At 38.1% G+C, this 18,171-nt stretch overlaps 1 protein-coding gene across 1 annotated transcript in view; it reads right to left on the bottom strand.

The window, feature by feature from the left end:
• The window catches only part of Hasp (Hig-anchoring scaffold protein), a 1,448,565-nt gene that overhangs the window by 229,498 nt on the left and 1,200,896 nt on the right, over window positions 1-18,171 (bottom strand). The window contains exon 7 of the mRNA XM_068228385.1: window positions 17,855-18,028. Within this exon, the coding sequence (XP_068084486.1) occupies window positions 17,855-18,028 (174 nt within the window). The remainder of the gene's footprint in view (window positions 1-17,854; window positions 18,029-18,171) is intronic.

Raw genomic sequence — 18,171 nt, 5'->3', positions numbered from 1 at the left:
AGTAGACCTAAATGTATTTGGACAATATTTCTTAATGTAAAAGGAAGTATTTATGAAGAACTTATGGATCCACCCAACAACCCCAAATGGATCCACCCAAAAAAACCAACGAAAGCAGGAAGATAATGCAATTACAGTTTTAAAGAACAATTAAAACGTTATTATTATTATTAAACAATTTAAACTTTAAACAATTCAGAGTAATATATGAGACAACTGCATTGATTATTCATGTTTCTGATCAGTGTATTTGACTGGGTGATGAGCTCATCGTTTTTAAAATGTCGTAGTCTAGTAGTTTGGGCTCAACCTTCCGTGGTGATTCAACCTACTCTGGATTTCAGAAATTATCGATGAATGTAATAATTCAATGATTAGTAGATCATCTGCATTACAACGCTGTAGGCTATCTCTTATAATCTATGGTGATAGAATATCGATCTTCAATAGTGTGCTTGAACAGTTTATATGAAAATCCTTTGGCTGTATAAATGATAGATTCCTCGAGTGAAGTGTTAGCGCGTACAGTTGAAGGAGGAAACATTCACTGTTATAGGAGAGAGAGATTTATTAAATAAAAAAATCATCCGTCCTCCAATGAGGGCGACCATTTGGATCCGGAATTCAATTTCAATTTCAATGGAGTTAAAAAATATCAAAAAATGAAAATTTAATCGTTAATGCTGTTATCTTCTTTTTTTCCAGGGTTAGTGGGGGAGGAATGTTAGTCACGTTCTCAGGTATAGATGGAAATGACTGATTTGCAGAGAGTCCCTCAGTGTCTGTATTGCTATTTTTTCTGACTCGCAGAATGGAACTTTCAAATATTTTAGGAAGGTCGATATCTGACTAGGGAGGGTGCCTCTTGCTCCGAATAGCAGGCCTCTGACAATCTACCGATCGATAGGTATTTTGTACTTGGATGACAGGTAAGGCAAGCGCGGAATATAAATAATTTGCTTTTCTAGGTCCACATCCCGAGCCTGATTTAGGGTCTCTTTCAAAGCGAATAGTGGGACCTAAGACCATCGCTTTAATGTCCTTTCTGTTGATGGCTATGATGTCCGCCCTCCGATTAGCGTCATCGGTAGAGACGCAGTGAACCTCCTCGTGCACCTCGCATCCACGCTGTCTCAAGCCACGCTGAGCAATCGACGTTCTTACACGGTGGTGGCAATGGTTGCGCATTAGCTCGGAGCTCCGGAAGAATCCTGCACATGTCCAAGGGTTTCTGTCTCGTTACAGCCGTTTTGGCGGCAACGGGTTGTGTTGAATGACCTACCGGGAACCGACCCGACTGTGATGAGGTTGCATGATATCTTCACTGCGTTTGTGTATTCCGAAGAGGACAGAGGTGATTTACGAGTCATCCAGGAGTTTGCTTGCGGGCAGTCTGAAAATAACACTACTCCCTTTCCTTTATGTGGTAGCTGGCACCACGACTGAAAGGATCGATTTCTCATAATTTCACGTAGTTTACTTCCGTCAATCTTTGGGGGGAGACTTTCTTTTTTTATGTCAAGTCAGTGGAGTGCCATATCGTGTTCTTCAGGTAACTTCCTTACGTTTGGTAGATGAACGTCCTGAATATGGAGTAAGCGATTTAATGCTGTATACTGCATTTGGGTAGCTTTTCAGAACTTTGAAATTTGCATTAAACGGATCATGTCTAAAATCTCTATAAAATAACACAATTGATAGAAAAAACACTGAAGTTGGAAAATGTAAATGATTAGATCATAAACGCACTAACGCTATAAGGGCCATTCATTTTCAGTAAGTTAGTATACTTCTGTTGATGGACTTAATTACAATTCAAGAACACTTTCTTATGACCATAGTTTTTCGTCGATGCTGAGTATTGATCTGAAGGAATGTATCTGCTACTAAGAATAGTAAATAAAATCATTTTCTTAGATGACACGTAAACATTTTAACCAAATATAGTACACAATTGTGTTCCACTTTTTCTTGTGAAATATTACGTTTTATAGTAACAAATATTTAATTTCATGTTTGGGACTAATGAATGGATAGCTTCAATACTCTTAACATATTATATAAAATATTGATTAGTGCAAGAATTCATCTCCTACTCTATATGATCATTTCTATCACTGTTTCATAAGAGTTTCCTTCAATATTTGAGCATTCCATAATAACTATGATTCACTAACAACTAATAAACTAACGGCTAAGAAATGTCTTAATTGTTTTAGCTCCAAGCATGTATCTCTACATCTTTCAGAACACAACATAATAATGGATTTATTTTAATTATTTACAAGGAAAGACTACCAATGAACCTCCTGTCACGAAGGAGTCTATGTTATGTTCTGAAGACTCAGGGGCTCAATCTACTTTCACTAATGTTGCCCGCTAAACACTACATACTACTCACTAGAAACTCACTTCTTTAAACAAACGTTCGGTGAAAGGTAAATACGAATGTTATGAAATAATGACTAATTCCTCAAACTCACGGGATAATATTTTTACTGACTGACATTGAAAAAAAATTCAGGATTATAAATTCAATTAGGCCTATATTTTATGCTAGACATTATGCACCCGTAACAACAAATACATAAACACAACGGTTCTTGTGCAGACGTAGACATTTTGGTAACATTTAACACTGAGACGAACATCAAAACAACATTAAGCTGTGGTCTTAGCAACAACACATGTACAGCAGCAACATCGAACACCGAACACTGAACAGCGAAAGTGCGAGAAGATGTATTGTCTGTTCTTTCTGTTTTGTTAGTTCTTTCCAGAGTAGAAACAATCTGTGGCTAAAAGCGATCATGGTTATTCTGAAATGTAGCGATCGAGAATTTTTTTGGAACACTTTCAATCCATACTTAGTTATCTTTCCAAAGATATGATATTCTGGTTTTATATTGTGTGAGGCAGAAATACAATATAAGTATCAAGGCATTTAATTTTCATTCCGATAGTTTATATTCTTTATCAATTATAGGAACGGATTTCTCATATTCTGCAATGTGAAAAACTAGGGAATGTTTATGTATATTAATTATTTCGGCGCAGGCAATTTTCAACAGGTAGTAAATGAGATACACATTTAAAACTGGAATATTTAAATAATTTATGAGAAATATTGATATGGCATACTTTAAGAAGATACCCCTTGAAATTACATGGCTTCAAGTAATTGTACCATTGGATTTGTTGTAGAGTGTCTGACTCATGATTCCAAGTTCGTAGATTCGAGCCCGGCTCGGGTAATCGATTTTTGAAGGGCGGTTAAAAATCTCGACATTCCATGTCACTGTTGATGACACCGGCGGTTCACTCAGCGTCACCCAACAAAATTAAGTTAACTCAACGACACTAACCATTCCAGTAGAATTCTGCTTTCGATGCTACATAGCAGCACAATTGAAATGTCAAAATTGAAAGGCAGGCTGCCTAGATGGCACCACTTCAGAAGATATATTATTATTATTATTATTATTATTATTATTAGGGTTTATTATTATTATTATAAGTAGGCAGTTAAGAATATATGTTCACAAACCAATAATTAGACTAGTTGGAGAAGAATGAATGAAACTTTAGATTTCCGAGTGTTGGACTTAATTAAAGTGACCATCTGATCATTTCTTCCATGGAAACATTTACATTCTACCTCCTCCTTGCAAATAATGTTTGTATATTATAAAAATACAAATATTGTAATGCCTTTTCAATTTCCCATCTGAATTAACTTTATGAAATGTGATTTTATAATTTTTTTATAAATGTTAATTATATGAAACAAGCATGGTAAAGAAAATATACCTTCATTTTACTGAATATCTTGGAAATAATAAAATAAAAACACCCATTTTAACGTTAAAAATTGAACATTTGTATTCAGACAACTGATATTAAAACATATTTCAATACATGTTTTATCATGCATCTAAAAAAATGTTTAAATTTAAGCCTATTTGTATTCACGAGATCAAATGATCGTAAAATTTAATAAATGTGTAATTTAATGAAAATTGGAACACTAATGGGAGAAGTACTATTAAGAGAATTTAGCACTGAAGCACGTTTTTCATACAAATGTACGCTATGTAAATGAATACCGTTAGTAATTAAAATCTACTCTCACGAACTTATAAATTAATCACAGCGTGATAATTGTATCTGATTTTTAGAGGCAAAACTATTGTGCAAATGAAAGTTAAATAAAGAAAAGACGAGGCGCAATTATTTCAGAATAACCACATTGTTCACATTGTTAATTAAGGAAGGGTAGCAACTACACAGAGAGAATCTCTTTTCTTGTTAGCGTGTGTTGTGATGAAAAATAGTTAACAACAACACAAACAACAGGCCTGGCACATACAGTGCACGTAAAAGGGAGGTAAAGGGGAGACACCAGAGGGGAAAGCATCACATATAGCATTGACAGAAACAGTACAGTGCCACAGAAATCACATACGACAGGCACAACATGGATTTCGTATTTAAGATTGTAGTATAGTAAATGGTGATTTTTAGAACAATATGTTATGTCAGTCACAGAAAATCATGCTTGGAATGTTTTCATAAATAAATAGATATAATTATATTTCTTAATTACAATTCATTTATATTTAAAGTCAAATTATAGAATTGAAAATCAGGTAAAACGTTTGAATAAATACTACGAGTGGATCAATGATTCGATTTTGATTATTGAATGATATTTCAGTCAAAAGTAAAGACGATTTGATTGTATTACTGTAAGAAACTTAATATCTAATGGAATTTAATTTTTGAAGTACTGAACATCACAGCTACACAACAGAATGAAGAAAAACGGCTCAATTATTTAGAAATACTGATGGTTTCTACTGCTATTCTAAAGGTCTAAGAACTATTTTTGTATCATAATTGAGGAAGTTTAAAGGAAAACTATTGAAGCATTTAGCAAGTTAACTAATTACTAATAAATTTTGAATAAATGTTTTCCATATGATTCTTATGGGGACATAACATCGTCAGGTTGTTTAAGGAGACATCTGAAATGATTGCATTGTACTAAGATGTAGGATCATTCGATTATATACAAAAACATGTGCTTGTGCTTGGTATGCATAACTTTTTAATAATTTTTAGATATTTTACAGAGCAATTTAATAATGATTATTCATGTTTCCTGCACAGGTTGTAGGCAAATCTATTCGTGGATTATTCTATTTGTCAGCTCCTTTCATCTTGATAATTAACACTCACAAATCAAACTCATTCGATCCACCACAACTAATTTGTTGTTTCTTGTACTAATTCTAGCAGTATCTACAAGCATGCTCACAATGTACCCACCTTAGACATACAGAGTTGACCTAAAGGAGATATTGTATTGTGCTGATAAATACAATCCTGTATTTGGTAATCTCTAATCGAATTTTAAAATATAATACTGAGTACATACATTTTATCGATAATTAAGGACTAGGAGCTAAATGGTTATTTGGCGGTAGGATTTTCTCTAGGGGAAGTAGTTAGTGCACAAAACTTGAGCAAGCAGCAGAGGATATTTTCCATAATGAATGGCTGCTTTACAATTCTCTGCCTTTTAAAACCTTGGAATATTTGTGAGAAGGCTTCGAGTTGGAATACTCAAGTAGTCATCTCTGCTCTCAATAGCCCAATGAGTCTGTATTGAATTTATTTTGTATCCTTCACAAATCCTTATATACAGTATATAAAAAATGTTGTCTCTAATAGAGAGGCGTTAATATATTTCCAAATGAAGCGTATTTCTTGCCAAGGCCATTTTCCATTTTCCATTCTGATGAATCACACCATCCAATTCAGTGTTCCCACACATACATGCACTGATGTATTTAATAATCAGAAAATATTCAAAGAGCGGAGCTGTATGTTCAGTCTGCCAAAATGTAACTCACTTTGGGTCAGCTTAGCTGTACGAGAAATGTTATGATATTGAAGTGTTTAATGCAGGATCATTTCAGCCTTGATAAACACCTGGGTTTGTTTACTTCTTCTAGTCTTCTTGTCTAGGAGTGAGATGGATTCTTTCTATTAGAGACTGTACAAACAATTCTTTCATGTGGACTCACTTTATAATATTAAAATACAAATAGTACGAAGCTTCATCGATATCCACAGATTTCACTTACAACATGATGACAAATTTGAAAAGAAAATAACTTACGATTTCGATACTCTATACGACAGCTCTTGGCTGAAAACAAATCTAGAGCGATCATTTCAACAATTTAGCGTCAGTGATCATGCCCATCTGCTTTATATTATATGTAAAACTATGTGTTCTACTGAACGACTTGGCCATGCGGTTAGGAACGCATAGCTGTGAGCTTGCACTCGAGAGATAGTGAGTTCGGACCCCACTGTCGGCAGCCCTGAAGATGGTTTTCCATGGTTTCTCATTTTCACATCAAGCAAAATGCTAGGGCTGTTCCTTAATTAAGGCCACGGTCGCTTCCTTTCCACTCCTAGCTCCTTCCTGTCCCACGTCGCCACAAGACCTATCTGTGTCGATGCGCCGTAAAGCCAATTGTAAAAAATCAAAACAAAAACACATGTGCTCCCTGGCAGTTGAACAGTTGATGAATAGCAATGTGAAATTCCACGCTGACTAACTGGCCTGCTTCCTTGTTTGCTAGTTTTGTATTACTTGGCTTTATTCAGTTCTTTTTTTTTTTTTTGCTAAGGGCTTTACGTCGCACCGACACAGATAGGTCTTATGGGGACGAAGGGAAAGGGTAGGCCTATGAGTTGGAAGAAAGTTGCCGTGGCCTTAATTAAGGTACAGCCCCAGCATTTGACTGGTGTGAAAATGGGAATCCACGGAAAACCATCTTCAAGGCTGCCGACAGTGGGATTCGAACCCACTGTCTCCCGGATGCAAGCTCACAGCCTCGCGCCTCTACGCGCACGGCCAACTCGCCCGGTTTATTCAGTTTTACTTTGCACATGGGTACTGACATGTGTCTTTCATGCTTATATTGTCAGCCATGAAGAGATAAGATGGAATTTTTCATGTGGGCTGATGAGCTTTTTTCGAAACAACAATAATCATAATTTAATGTTGAATGTGAACTAACGTGTCCGTGTTCTAACTAGGTGTGCGAATTCTGCATTGCAGTGGTGTGTGTTTTGGAATTTTATTAGTTTCAGACCACGAACTAACAGTGAGTTCTTGGACACCAGTCTACTGGCAAAAAAAGCAAAGTCATCTCCGTACAGGTCATGAAGGCCCTTGGAGTGGTGGAAGGTAAAGGCTTCCACATCCGTAATCTCGGCACTTGGTGGGGTAGAGTAGTTAGCTCTGCGCCCAGCCACCTTTGCCTCCCTAAATTAATCTGATACTCATTTTTGGTGTAGGCTGAATGAACCTCAGGACCATATGGCATTAGAGAGTGCCAGTGTGAATGCTCCAGGCAATATACAGTATTCCTCGAGTAAAAGTTTCGCCACACGTATTTCATTCTATTAGACGATGAACGTAAAGGAAAAAATCCCAAAAAAAGTCTTAATTCATAAGATAGTTATATTACTGCCAGGCATAAGTAGAGTATATAATATATAGAATTAAAATATGTTTTCATCCCAAATCTTTTTGTGTACAAACATCACACGATTTATAAACGATGGAGATATTTGCAGCCATTTGACGTTGGAATTTCAGAACCTTGACAGTGAAGACGAGTGTAGCAACTACGGCACACTCGATAAGACGTATTATTTGAAGAAATTCAGATTTGACAGGACCACTAAAGCATTAACAGCAAAATAATTGGAAGTTTAAATAGCGCATTTCCCATTAGTTGTCACCTGTCTGCAAGGCAACGGGAGTTCTCAAGGAAGTTTTCAAATGAAAACTTAAGAATACTCGAGGTGTTTTTCCGTAGTTATTGTTCGTGTTATCGTTGTCGTTATTCTACACAACAAAACATCAAGGACAGGAAACTGGAAATAAAAAAATGAACATTTACGTCATTTAGTACATTTCCTATAGCCCTACTTCTCAGCAGAATATTATGCTTATAGGCTACATTTAGAGTCACTCAAATGTGGGTGAATAATTTGGCAACCATGCTCCAGGCAGTGTATTCCTCAAGTGGAATGTTTCGCCACGCGTATTTGGTTCTACAAGTCGACGAAAAGTAGAAGAAATAACCTAAAAATAGTTCTTGATTCTTAAAAGTATCTAGAAGTTCAGCAAATAGTGGACTATTATCTTTTATCCATTGCTATGCCTATTCCGTGGTGTCTGTCTCTTACGTGAAGGCCCTGAGTTCGATTCCCGGTTTGTTCAAGACTGGCGGCTGGAACGTGGTTCACCTAGCCTCATGAGACCAGTTCACAGGGTGTGTATAGGAAATAATGCGAACCTGGTCAAGGAAGCCATACAGTACAGCTGAAGATGCCATCACGCTAACCACTTGGCACTCCAGTACTTGAGGGTCATCTGGCTGGGCAGGCAAATACACTTAATGGTCTATACGTGCCACATAGTTAAGATTTTCTCTACTCTGTTACTTTCCTGCCTTCACCACTTGGAAACGTCACGCATTCTCATCAAGATAGCCACTATTCGAATGCCGACGAGTGCATGAGGAATTTTTAAAAGGAAACGTCACGTTTTTATGATTCAGATTCCTCGTAAAAATATATCACCAGACGAATAAAATTACAAGATTATTTTGTTGCTTTGCTTTGGTTTAAAAATTTCGATAACTGTTTGCTTCCTTCCTTCTGCTTAGTTTCAATCATGTGGCTCGCAGTCGACCATAGATATTTGATTGGGTGTTTTCAAAACTTGGAAACTACTCTATATTTTTAAATGAATGTACTTATACAGGAATACAATTGCAACGAATATTGGTATTCAGGGAAAATAAGCGGAAGTAGCCCTAGTCGAAGAGTGAACTGAAAGGACAAAAATGAAAAGTTTTTGGAAAACGAATGTGGAATAGAATGTGAAAAGGAATACCAATATAATGATTGCTAATGCGTTAAGAGGAGTATTAATGGCCATTTTGTTGAAAAATTTGTTTTTTATACAGAAACATTATTTGGAATTTGCTGATTAGGTGTATGATTTATTAAATTTGGTTGACTGTAAGTATATTTTATTTTGTTAGTTGCTTAGGGAATTTTTAGGATTTCGTAAACCATTGGCCAGTTAAAAAAAAAAATTATCTCAAGAACCATAAGGCCTAAAAGGCTGTGGTTTGATTTAAATTCTAGAGGAAACCTTGATAAATAAGTAAGTAGGGCTGGAATAACAGTTGTGATTCTTGTTTAAGTCGTGCATGCGATATTCTGGGTGTAGGGCTGAAAGTACTGGGTGAACTTTCATTCCTAACCTCATTCGCAACTTCTGATAGACCAGGACAAGTTCTGTAGTACACATCTCCTTTGTTTTTTTTTTTTTTTTTTTTTACTTTCTTGAATCCTACTTTTGCTCTTGTCATGATCAAATATAATGATTAACACACAAGATCAACAGTAAACTAGCACAACAGCACAAACATGGAAAACAAATACACACGTACAATTTGTACTTCTTTTCTCGTCACTTTCTGGTTTCCTTTTTAGCTGTTTCTGCAGTCAAAACTCTTTGAGGAGGAAGAGGATGCACTCGAATAATGTAGAAGATGATGAAGACTACAGTGCTGGCGCATTTTAGCTGCTGTTTCTATTAAAAAGCGAGTCTTATTTTAAATTAATGTTTAATTGCGATTTCTGGAAAACTTCATTTTTCAAACAAATAACTCGTTTTCCCAGGAACTATAGAAGATAGACTCTTGATTTCTTCAGAGTTCATTTATGAAACTGTACCTCTATAATGGTGGATATAGCTTGTATATTTGCAGCCAAAGTAAGGAAAAATTGTAATAAAAACATCAGGAAATGAAATCTAACTCCTAGAATATGTAGCCCACTGCAATCAAACTATAGGAGTAAGTACATATATTGCTAGGTGCTTTACGTCGCATCGACACAAATAGGTCTTATGGTGACGATGTGACAGGAAGGGACTAGGAGTGGGAAGGAAGCGACCGTGGCCTTAATTAAGGTACAGCCCCAGCATTTGCCTGGTGTGAAAATGGGAAACCAAGGAAAACCATCTTCAGGGCTGCCGACAGTGGGGTTCGAACCCACTATCTCCAGAATACTGGATACTGGCCGCACTTAAGCGACTGCAGCTATCGAGCTCGGTGGAGTAAGTATATGAAGCACGTCCAAGTAACCTGAAAAAGTTTCATTAAGTTGCATGAAGTACGTCCTGAGGAAATTTAGCAACTTTAACATTAGCGGGATAGGCAGTTCATACTCCCCTTAAAGGAAAAAGGAGCAACATGGTCTCTACAGTGAAGGTTATAATAGGCGGATTGATATCATCACTTTCAAAAAACCTTGTCTTAAGGATGCATAATAGACCCTACCGTCAGATTTGGGACCCCTGAGAGCCAACGTTAAGAAGTAGATTCAGAGAAGAGACTCTTATATAAGCCAGTCAGTAATAGAGTTCTCTAAAGAAAAATACCATCTGAAAGCCATTACAATTTTGTATTTAAATTCGTACCATAGGAACCATTCCCCATTTCTTTGAGAGCTCATGCAAACAGTTCGGGTTATCGGAGGCCTTCATGACAGATATTGAAACAATTGTACTGAGGGACTCTATCAGAATAATATATAATGTTATTCCTCAATGTCCAGATAGAAAAAGGAAAGTACCCAAACTTCAGTATTAAAATTTGACTCCTGAATTTAATGTATGATAATCATCTCTTATGAGATGGTGGCCTGATTTGATTTAGGAAGTAAAAAATAAATATACATAGAATAGTGCAAACGAAACAGAAACTGTTGGATTAGGAGCATCATTTCGTATTTTAAATGTATATTGCTTGCATTGTGTGACAGTTTACAGAGCACACTGCCATATCAAGTACATGCCAGGATTTCGTTTACGTTCAGTCAGCGCTCGATATATACCTGCGAATACCTTCAGTGTTGGAAGGGTGTCCATTCCAGCCATATGTAATCTGGCTTTTATAGAAAATTGTACAAAAATCAGTCTGGAGAGATAAGAATCGTGGGCTTTGAAAAAGAATTAGCAATTTAGAAAGGAGTAAGGCAAGACTGTATTCCCCCCCCCACCGGGTGAGTTGGCCGTGCAGTTAGGGGCGCGCAGCTGTGAGCTTGCATCCGACAGACAGTGGGTTTGAGCCCCACTCTCGGCAGCCCTGAAGATGGTTTTCCGTGGTTTCCCGTTTTCACACCTGTACCTTAATTGAGACCACGGCCACTTCCTTTCCACTCCTAGGCCTTTCCTATCCCATCGTCGCCATAAGACCTATATGTGTCGGTGCGCCGTAAAGCCAATTGCAAAAAAATGTTTCGCCCCCTCCTTTTCAGTGTTTATATAGAACAGGCATCAAAGGAAATCAAAGAGGAATTTCGAAAGAATCACAATCCAAGGAGAGGAAATCATAACATTGAGATTTGCCGATGATATTGTTATTTTATCTCAGACTGCAGAAGATCTGGAAAAAATGCTCAACGGTATGGACGAAGTCTTGGGTAAGGATTACAAGGTGAAAATAAATAAGACCACAACAAAAGCAATGGAGTGCAGTCGTACGAAGTCAGGCGATGCAGGTAATGTCAGATTAGGAAATTAAGTCTTAAAGAAAGTAGATGAATATTGTTACTTGGGTAGTAAAATACTAACTAACGATGGCGGAAATAAGAACGACATAAAATGCAGGCTAACACAGCAAGGAAGGCCTTTCTTAAGAAAATAAATTTGCTCACTTCGAATATTGATATAGGAATTAGGAAGACTTTTTGGAGCGTGGCGTTGTATGGAAGTGAAACATGGACGATAACTATCTCAGAAAGGAAGAGAATGTTTTGAAATGTGGTGTTACGGAAGAATGCTGAAGGTGAGATGGATAGATCGAATCACGAATGAAGAGATAATCGAATTGGTGAGAGGAGATCGTTGTGGCTAAATTTGATCAGAAGAAGAGATAGAATGATAGGACACATCTTAAGACACCTACAACTTGTTAAGTTGGTTTTTGAGGGAAGTGTAGGGGGTAAGAACGGTAGGGGTACACCAAGGTATGAATATGACACGCAGATTACATCGGATGTATGATGCAGCAGTTATGTAAAAATGAAAAGGTTAGCACAGGATAGGGTGGCATTGAGAGCAGCATCAAACCAGTCTAATGGACTGATTTTTTTTTTGCTAGTTGTTTTACGTCGCACCGACACAGATAGGTCTTATGGCGACGATGGGACAGGAAAAGCCTAGGAGTGGGAAGGAAGCGGCCGTGGCCTTAATTAAGGTACAGCCCCAGCATTTGCCTGGTGTGAAAATGGGAAACCACAGAAAACCATTTTCAGGGCTGCCGACAGTGGGGTTCGAACCTAGTATCTCCCGAATACTGGATACTGGCCGCACTTAAGCGACTGCAGCTATCGAGCTCGGTCTAATGGACTGATGACTCAAACAACAACAACATAGAAAATTAGCTGTATTGGGTTTCCAGTTCCGAGAGGAGTATTGCACTGTTTGTAAATTTGAAATGAGCGCGTGATAAATACTCGATAAACTAAGTATTTTGGCTAAGGTGCATAACAATATACATTCTTAGGAATACCAGTGCTGTACTTGTTCGTCAGTCCTGGCCTACTCTTAGTGATTATCATATTGTTGGAGTAGTTTTTGATTCTATTTTCGAGCTATCATGGGAGATATTCATTCTTTGGGAGACACTTAATGAATTTCCTAGGGATAGTAACTGTTTCAGAAATATCGACACTAAGACCACTTCCAGTAAATACTACGTAACTATCGTTCGGTAGGACTAACGCTCTTAAAGACCTCAACCAGTACTCTCTCTCTCTCTCTCTTATCGTTCCCTCAATCCTGAAGATCGTGATCTCCGAGGAGGCTATTGGTCAGTTGTTTCCAGTAGCGGAGATTAGATGGCGGGGGGGGGGGGGGGGAGGGCAGTCGCCCCTTGCCCCACTTCGTGGAGTGAGCATTCCTTTTTTATTCCATTTTAGTCGACTGAAACTAGGAATTATAGGAATTATTAAGAAAAGCAATTTGTACAGGCCCTGTTGTACCTTATTTCCTTAATTTATTTTTAACAAAATTATTAGCGGAAATACGCAACAAATGTCGTTCGTCTCGGCTAACCGATTTGTATAGCGCCACAGCAAGTAGTGGAGACTTTGCATGGGCTGTGAGGAAGGTTAGCAAGGGTATATATTTTTTCTTGTCAAGGTCATGCACGCTGAGGTATGGTTCACTCGCTTGCCGTGCGCATCCGTCAGTCTGGCTGTTTCTTTAGTTTCTGTTAGTTTCTTATTGTGAAGTCAAATACTAAATGACTTTTAATTGCATAATCACGCCGTACTTTTATTTAAATGTAATGTGTGTGTAATATTTTTTCTTTGGTGAAAATTTTATTGTACAGTATTGAATGAAAATCTCAAAAAATTATTATTACCACACTTAAGTTGGTTCTGCCGAAATTCGCTCAGAGAACATCAAAAACTTACAATTTTGAAGCTTTTTCTTTCAGTTTTGATGTATATACCCCCTTCTCCACCTTCGCCTCTATATCCTCACAAACTCGGATACTTTTTGTATTCTGTACATATTTTTGCCTCCCAATCGCCGCTACTGGATGTCTCCATCTCTTGCAGTCCTCAGCCAGACGTGCTGCACCCAAGATGTTCAACCCAGTTATACTCTTGATAATGTTCGACCATCGAGTGGGAACTCGTCCACGATCTCTCTCGCTGGAAACATTTCCAAGAATGATCAGTTTTTCTATGCTGTTTTTCCCACGTCGCAGAGTGTGTTCAAAGAATTGTAACACTTCTTGTTTACATGCTGATGATAATCTAATTCTGACGTTGAACTGGTTTGTAATGGAATCATTGGTCTGAAATGCTGCCCAAGGTATGGGTAACATTCTTCGCCAGCACCACATTTCAAAAGAATCGATTTTCTTCAGGTCTGTAGCACGAAGTCCTCCATGGAGGAAAACTGAAAATACCGGACTGGATACTACTCTCATTTTCAGTGTTAATGAGATAGAGTGATCCTTCCATAAATGGGACAAATTCATCATTACATTTTTGGCCATAGCTGTTTTTATCTTAGTCTCAGGAGCAAAGCTATCTAAAGTGGAAATGACTGAACCAAGGTATGGCATTTCTGAGACGTTCTCCAATTGCATGAAGATGTCTGTGCTGGCTAATTTCTTGGCTCTACCAACAATCACTATTTTGATCTTTTTCGCGTTAATTTGTAGTCCCATTTGAGCATTGACATTTTCGACATGAGAAATGTGATCTTCCATTTTCTTCCCATTACTAGCAATGAGTACAATATTGTCTGCATTACGGAGGTTGGATTTTTTTACAACCTACTGGAAATCCGCCAGGCTACTTCTACACTACAATGTAGCGTGTTTTGTCAAATAGATTTATTTCCTTGAATATATTTTATATTATTTTCGTGGCTCGAATAAACTTCAGATAGTTTCTATAGACATATTTAACCTTTCTTCTTCTTCTTCTTCTTCAAATAGTGGAGTTAGGCATTTCTTGCATTTGGCCCATCAAACTGTAGAGTGAAAGACGTATTCTACACATGTTAAGTAGGAAAAGAGCAGGTGGAAATGAGTATAAGGAAAATACACGAGGAACGTATTTTGACTGATCATGGTTGGTCAGCTGAAGTATTTATTTCTAATAACTTCTAAAGCATAAAAGATAACGGTTGATATTAATAAAAAGGACGCATAAGATAACATGTAGAAGCTTTTCAGGATGTTACTGTCCGCTTTCGTAGCGCAACGGTTAGCACGATTAGTTGCCGCCCTTAGAGGTTCGATACCCGGTAGAGTCAGAGACTTAAGAATGGCAGGAGGGCTGATATGTTGTTAAAATGGTAGATGAAGCTCACCTCCACTGGGAGTGTGTCTGAAAAGAGCTGCACCTCCTCGGAAAGAGGACAAGAGATTTTTTTTAGAATGTCAGTCAATAACTGGTGAGATCATTAGATCAAGATTATCTTTAAATAGGACTATTTTGTGTTCATCACATAACGTTAGTGTTTCTTGCACTGTAAATTCAGAAGTTGAATTACTACTTTCAGATTGTATTTCGGGTGGTACTTATACCTACTCAAGTAGTGGTCTGACCTGTTAAAATAGATCTGTAATATACTAAGTTATTATTCATTCTAAAAGTGATGGTAATGTTAACCTTCGGAGGACTTAACACCTTTTTTTTTCTGTATTAGGATCCTACAAATTTATTAACTACTTAAAATCATAGATGGCTTTATAATATATTTGTGGATGCTAAAAAACGAACATCTAGTTATTGTAAAAATGAGGGCCAAATTAGCTGTTTGGACACCCCCGAGGGGTGCCTAGTATAGTACCAGTACCGGTGCGCTTTTGCGCTCCTCACCTGGTCTGTTCGGGAAAATAAGTATAAGAAGAATAAATTATAGATGGTGATAATAATAATAATAATAATAATAATAATAATAATAATAATAATAATAATAATAAAATGGTGAAATTTTTAACTGTTTATTGAGTACTGTTAAATGTTGATATGGCTTGACGCAACGTTATTGACCGTGTTGACCGTGGCTGTTTTAGGAAATTTCTAAATTTTTTACGGATCAGTGGCAGGGGCCGAGCCTGGACGGTCACCCATCTAGACTCTAACCACGCCCGATGTTACTTTGCTATATCGGGCCCTGTCACTGAATTGTTTACTGGAATATATTTATATTCCCGCGTATCAGATGTTGTTAATACTTGAAAATTTAGAAAAACAGCATTTGAAATTGCAGCTTTTAGTGATATCCGCCTCGGCTTCCGGTTGTTTCCAGTGCTTCGTTGTTGTGGTAGTTCTGGTTTATTGTGAGGTTGTGCTGATTTTATATGAGGATTTTACTGTTGTTAGGTTATAGGCTGGCTGTTGAGAGGCTGGACTATTTCTTAGGAAGTGAGGTTTCTTGCTTCTTACACTATAATTGGTGGGGTGGGTTCAGTGGGACTTGGGTTCGAGGGCCTGGAAATTGGTTGTACTGGTGTGAATTGGGTCAGGAGTAGGTTCAGTAATAACTGTAGTAGTGTGTTTGTGTCTGTGATAGGCGGGGGGGGGGGTGAGGTAGTGACTGGTCCTGGGTTCGCTTGCGGGTGCTTTTGAGGTGGTAGACTGAGTAGTGGTGTTGGTTTTGCTTGTAGGTGTCGTGACTGTTTGTAATGTGTCTTAATTGCTTTTTTAATGAATGGGCAGCCAGGAAACGAAGCGGCATGACTGCCTTGGCAGCTGGCGCACTTCGCCTGGTCCCGTGGTACCTTGCAATCTGTGTGGCGGTGGGCACCACCACACCTATTACAGCGGGTATCTGCAGTGCATGTAGCTGCTGTGTGATTTAATTTTAAGCAATTAAAGCACTGAGTGACGAGGGATGTGCGTGTATGTGTCTGGGTTCGATTCTGTGTGGATGTCTTGTTCGTGCATGGGCGAGTAGCTGGTTTTCTACGCCTGCTACTCGTCTGCGTGTTTGTGTCTGTGTAAATGGGTGGTGGATTGGTCTGAGATTGAGTGGATTGCCTGGGTGGCTGTGGAAGCGGCGGGGGAGGGGGGGGGTGTTGGTGGTAGCGGGTTGGTTTGAGAGCTGGCATGATTGGTTTCTGGAAAGGTTTCGGTACTGAATGTTGGAGTAGATTGGTAGCGAACAGGATTGATCAGAATGGGTGTTGGTAAGCCTGCAGAGTTAATAAATCGTAATTTAGACATAGTGAGTGCAGTCTTCTCCGTCTACCTTGTAATCCATGTGATCACGAATGGTAAATTAAGTTCATTTGAATACATTCGTTTTCTTTCTAAAATTACTTGTCGAATTTGCCTCTCAATTTGAAGAATAAATTGAAGACTTGAAATAAAGAAGTTTAAAGTATAGAAAGCACTGGCGTGGAGCATAGACCATGCCATCTGTTGATAGATATTGTTACTACACCATCATTCGTGGCAACTCGAACCATATATATATAGATTGTTAGGCTTGGCGTGTAGATTCTATTTCACACAATATCTCAAAATGTGTATCTTTGGCGCTTACAGCCTAATTTATTTCAGGTCTTCAATTATTGTAATGCTAGAGGCTATTTAAAAATAATGTTGGTACCATTATCTAGTCACTGAAAAGTTACTACATTATGTTATGAGTCCATAGTTACCTATGATGAAAGTGAAAGTTGCTTTTATATATATTCCAAGGTTTAGTTATTTCATGTGAATATTTTCGCTGACTAAGTCAAACTCATACTAGCTTCAGGTGATGAGTATAGGATGTTCATTTACACTATCCAGAGAATTGTGTCAACAAACCGTAAAAGGGACTGCTGTTTGCATGCTACAATGAGATAATTCTGACACAGGATATACAGAACTAATATATTAGTGTCAGCATATTGTAGAATTATCTTTGACTTGTGGAGGAAGGTCTGGAAGAGGTTAATTATACTACCTGAATAGTGCAACAGGGGACAACATTGTGATGTGTCCGTTAGTTATCATTTTTCCTAATACCAGGTATGCCACGACAAAATAACTACCAATCCATGCTATCTACACAAACATGGCACCATGAATATTGTCAATGCATGGGTTGACCGGGACAGTAAGAAGTAAAAGAAAGAACCTACCTCATACGTGGGTTGAGAGACCTGAATGCGCGATGGAGCTTGGATCCCTGAGCAAGTGCATGCTACCCTACCTTTACATTGAGGCTGGGTACCGGTCCAGCGACGATCTGCTCCACATCGGCGGGTAGGCTCACCCACCAAGGTGTAGCCATACTTGCACTCATAGGACACCACCGAGTTAAAGGAACACGAGGTGAAGATGGCCTTCCCGTTGCCAGGGTTGTCGGGGGGTGGGCACTGCACGGCTGTAAGCACAACACGCACATACCCGGACAACACCCAGCTCTTCTCTACTTCTTCCTCAATAGTGACATAACAATCAATTGTAAAATAACATAACCTAGCATATACAAGGTGGAACTGAAACATTATTCTCGAGAAAACCCTT

Source organism: Anabrus simplex, chromosome 6 (genome assembly GCF_040414725.1).
Source record: "Anabrus simplex isolate iqAnaSimp1 chromosome 6, ASM4041472v1, whole genome shotgun sequence".
NCBI lineage: Eukaryota > Metazoa > Arthropoda > Insecta > Orthoptera > Tettigoniidae > Anabrus > Anabrus simplex.
The sequence above is the reverse complement of the archived record's forward strand: the minus strand, read 5'-3'. Positions and strand labels throughout refer to the sequence as shown.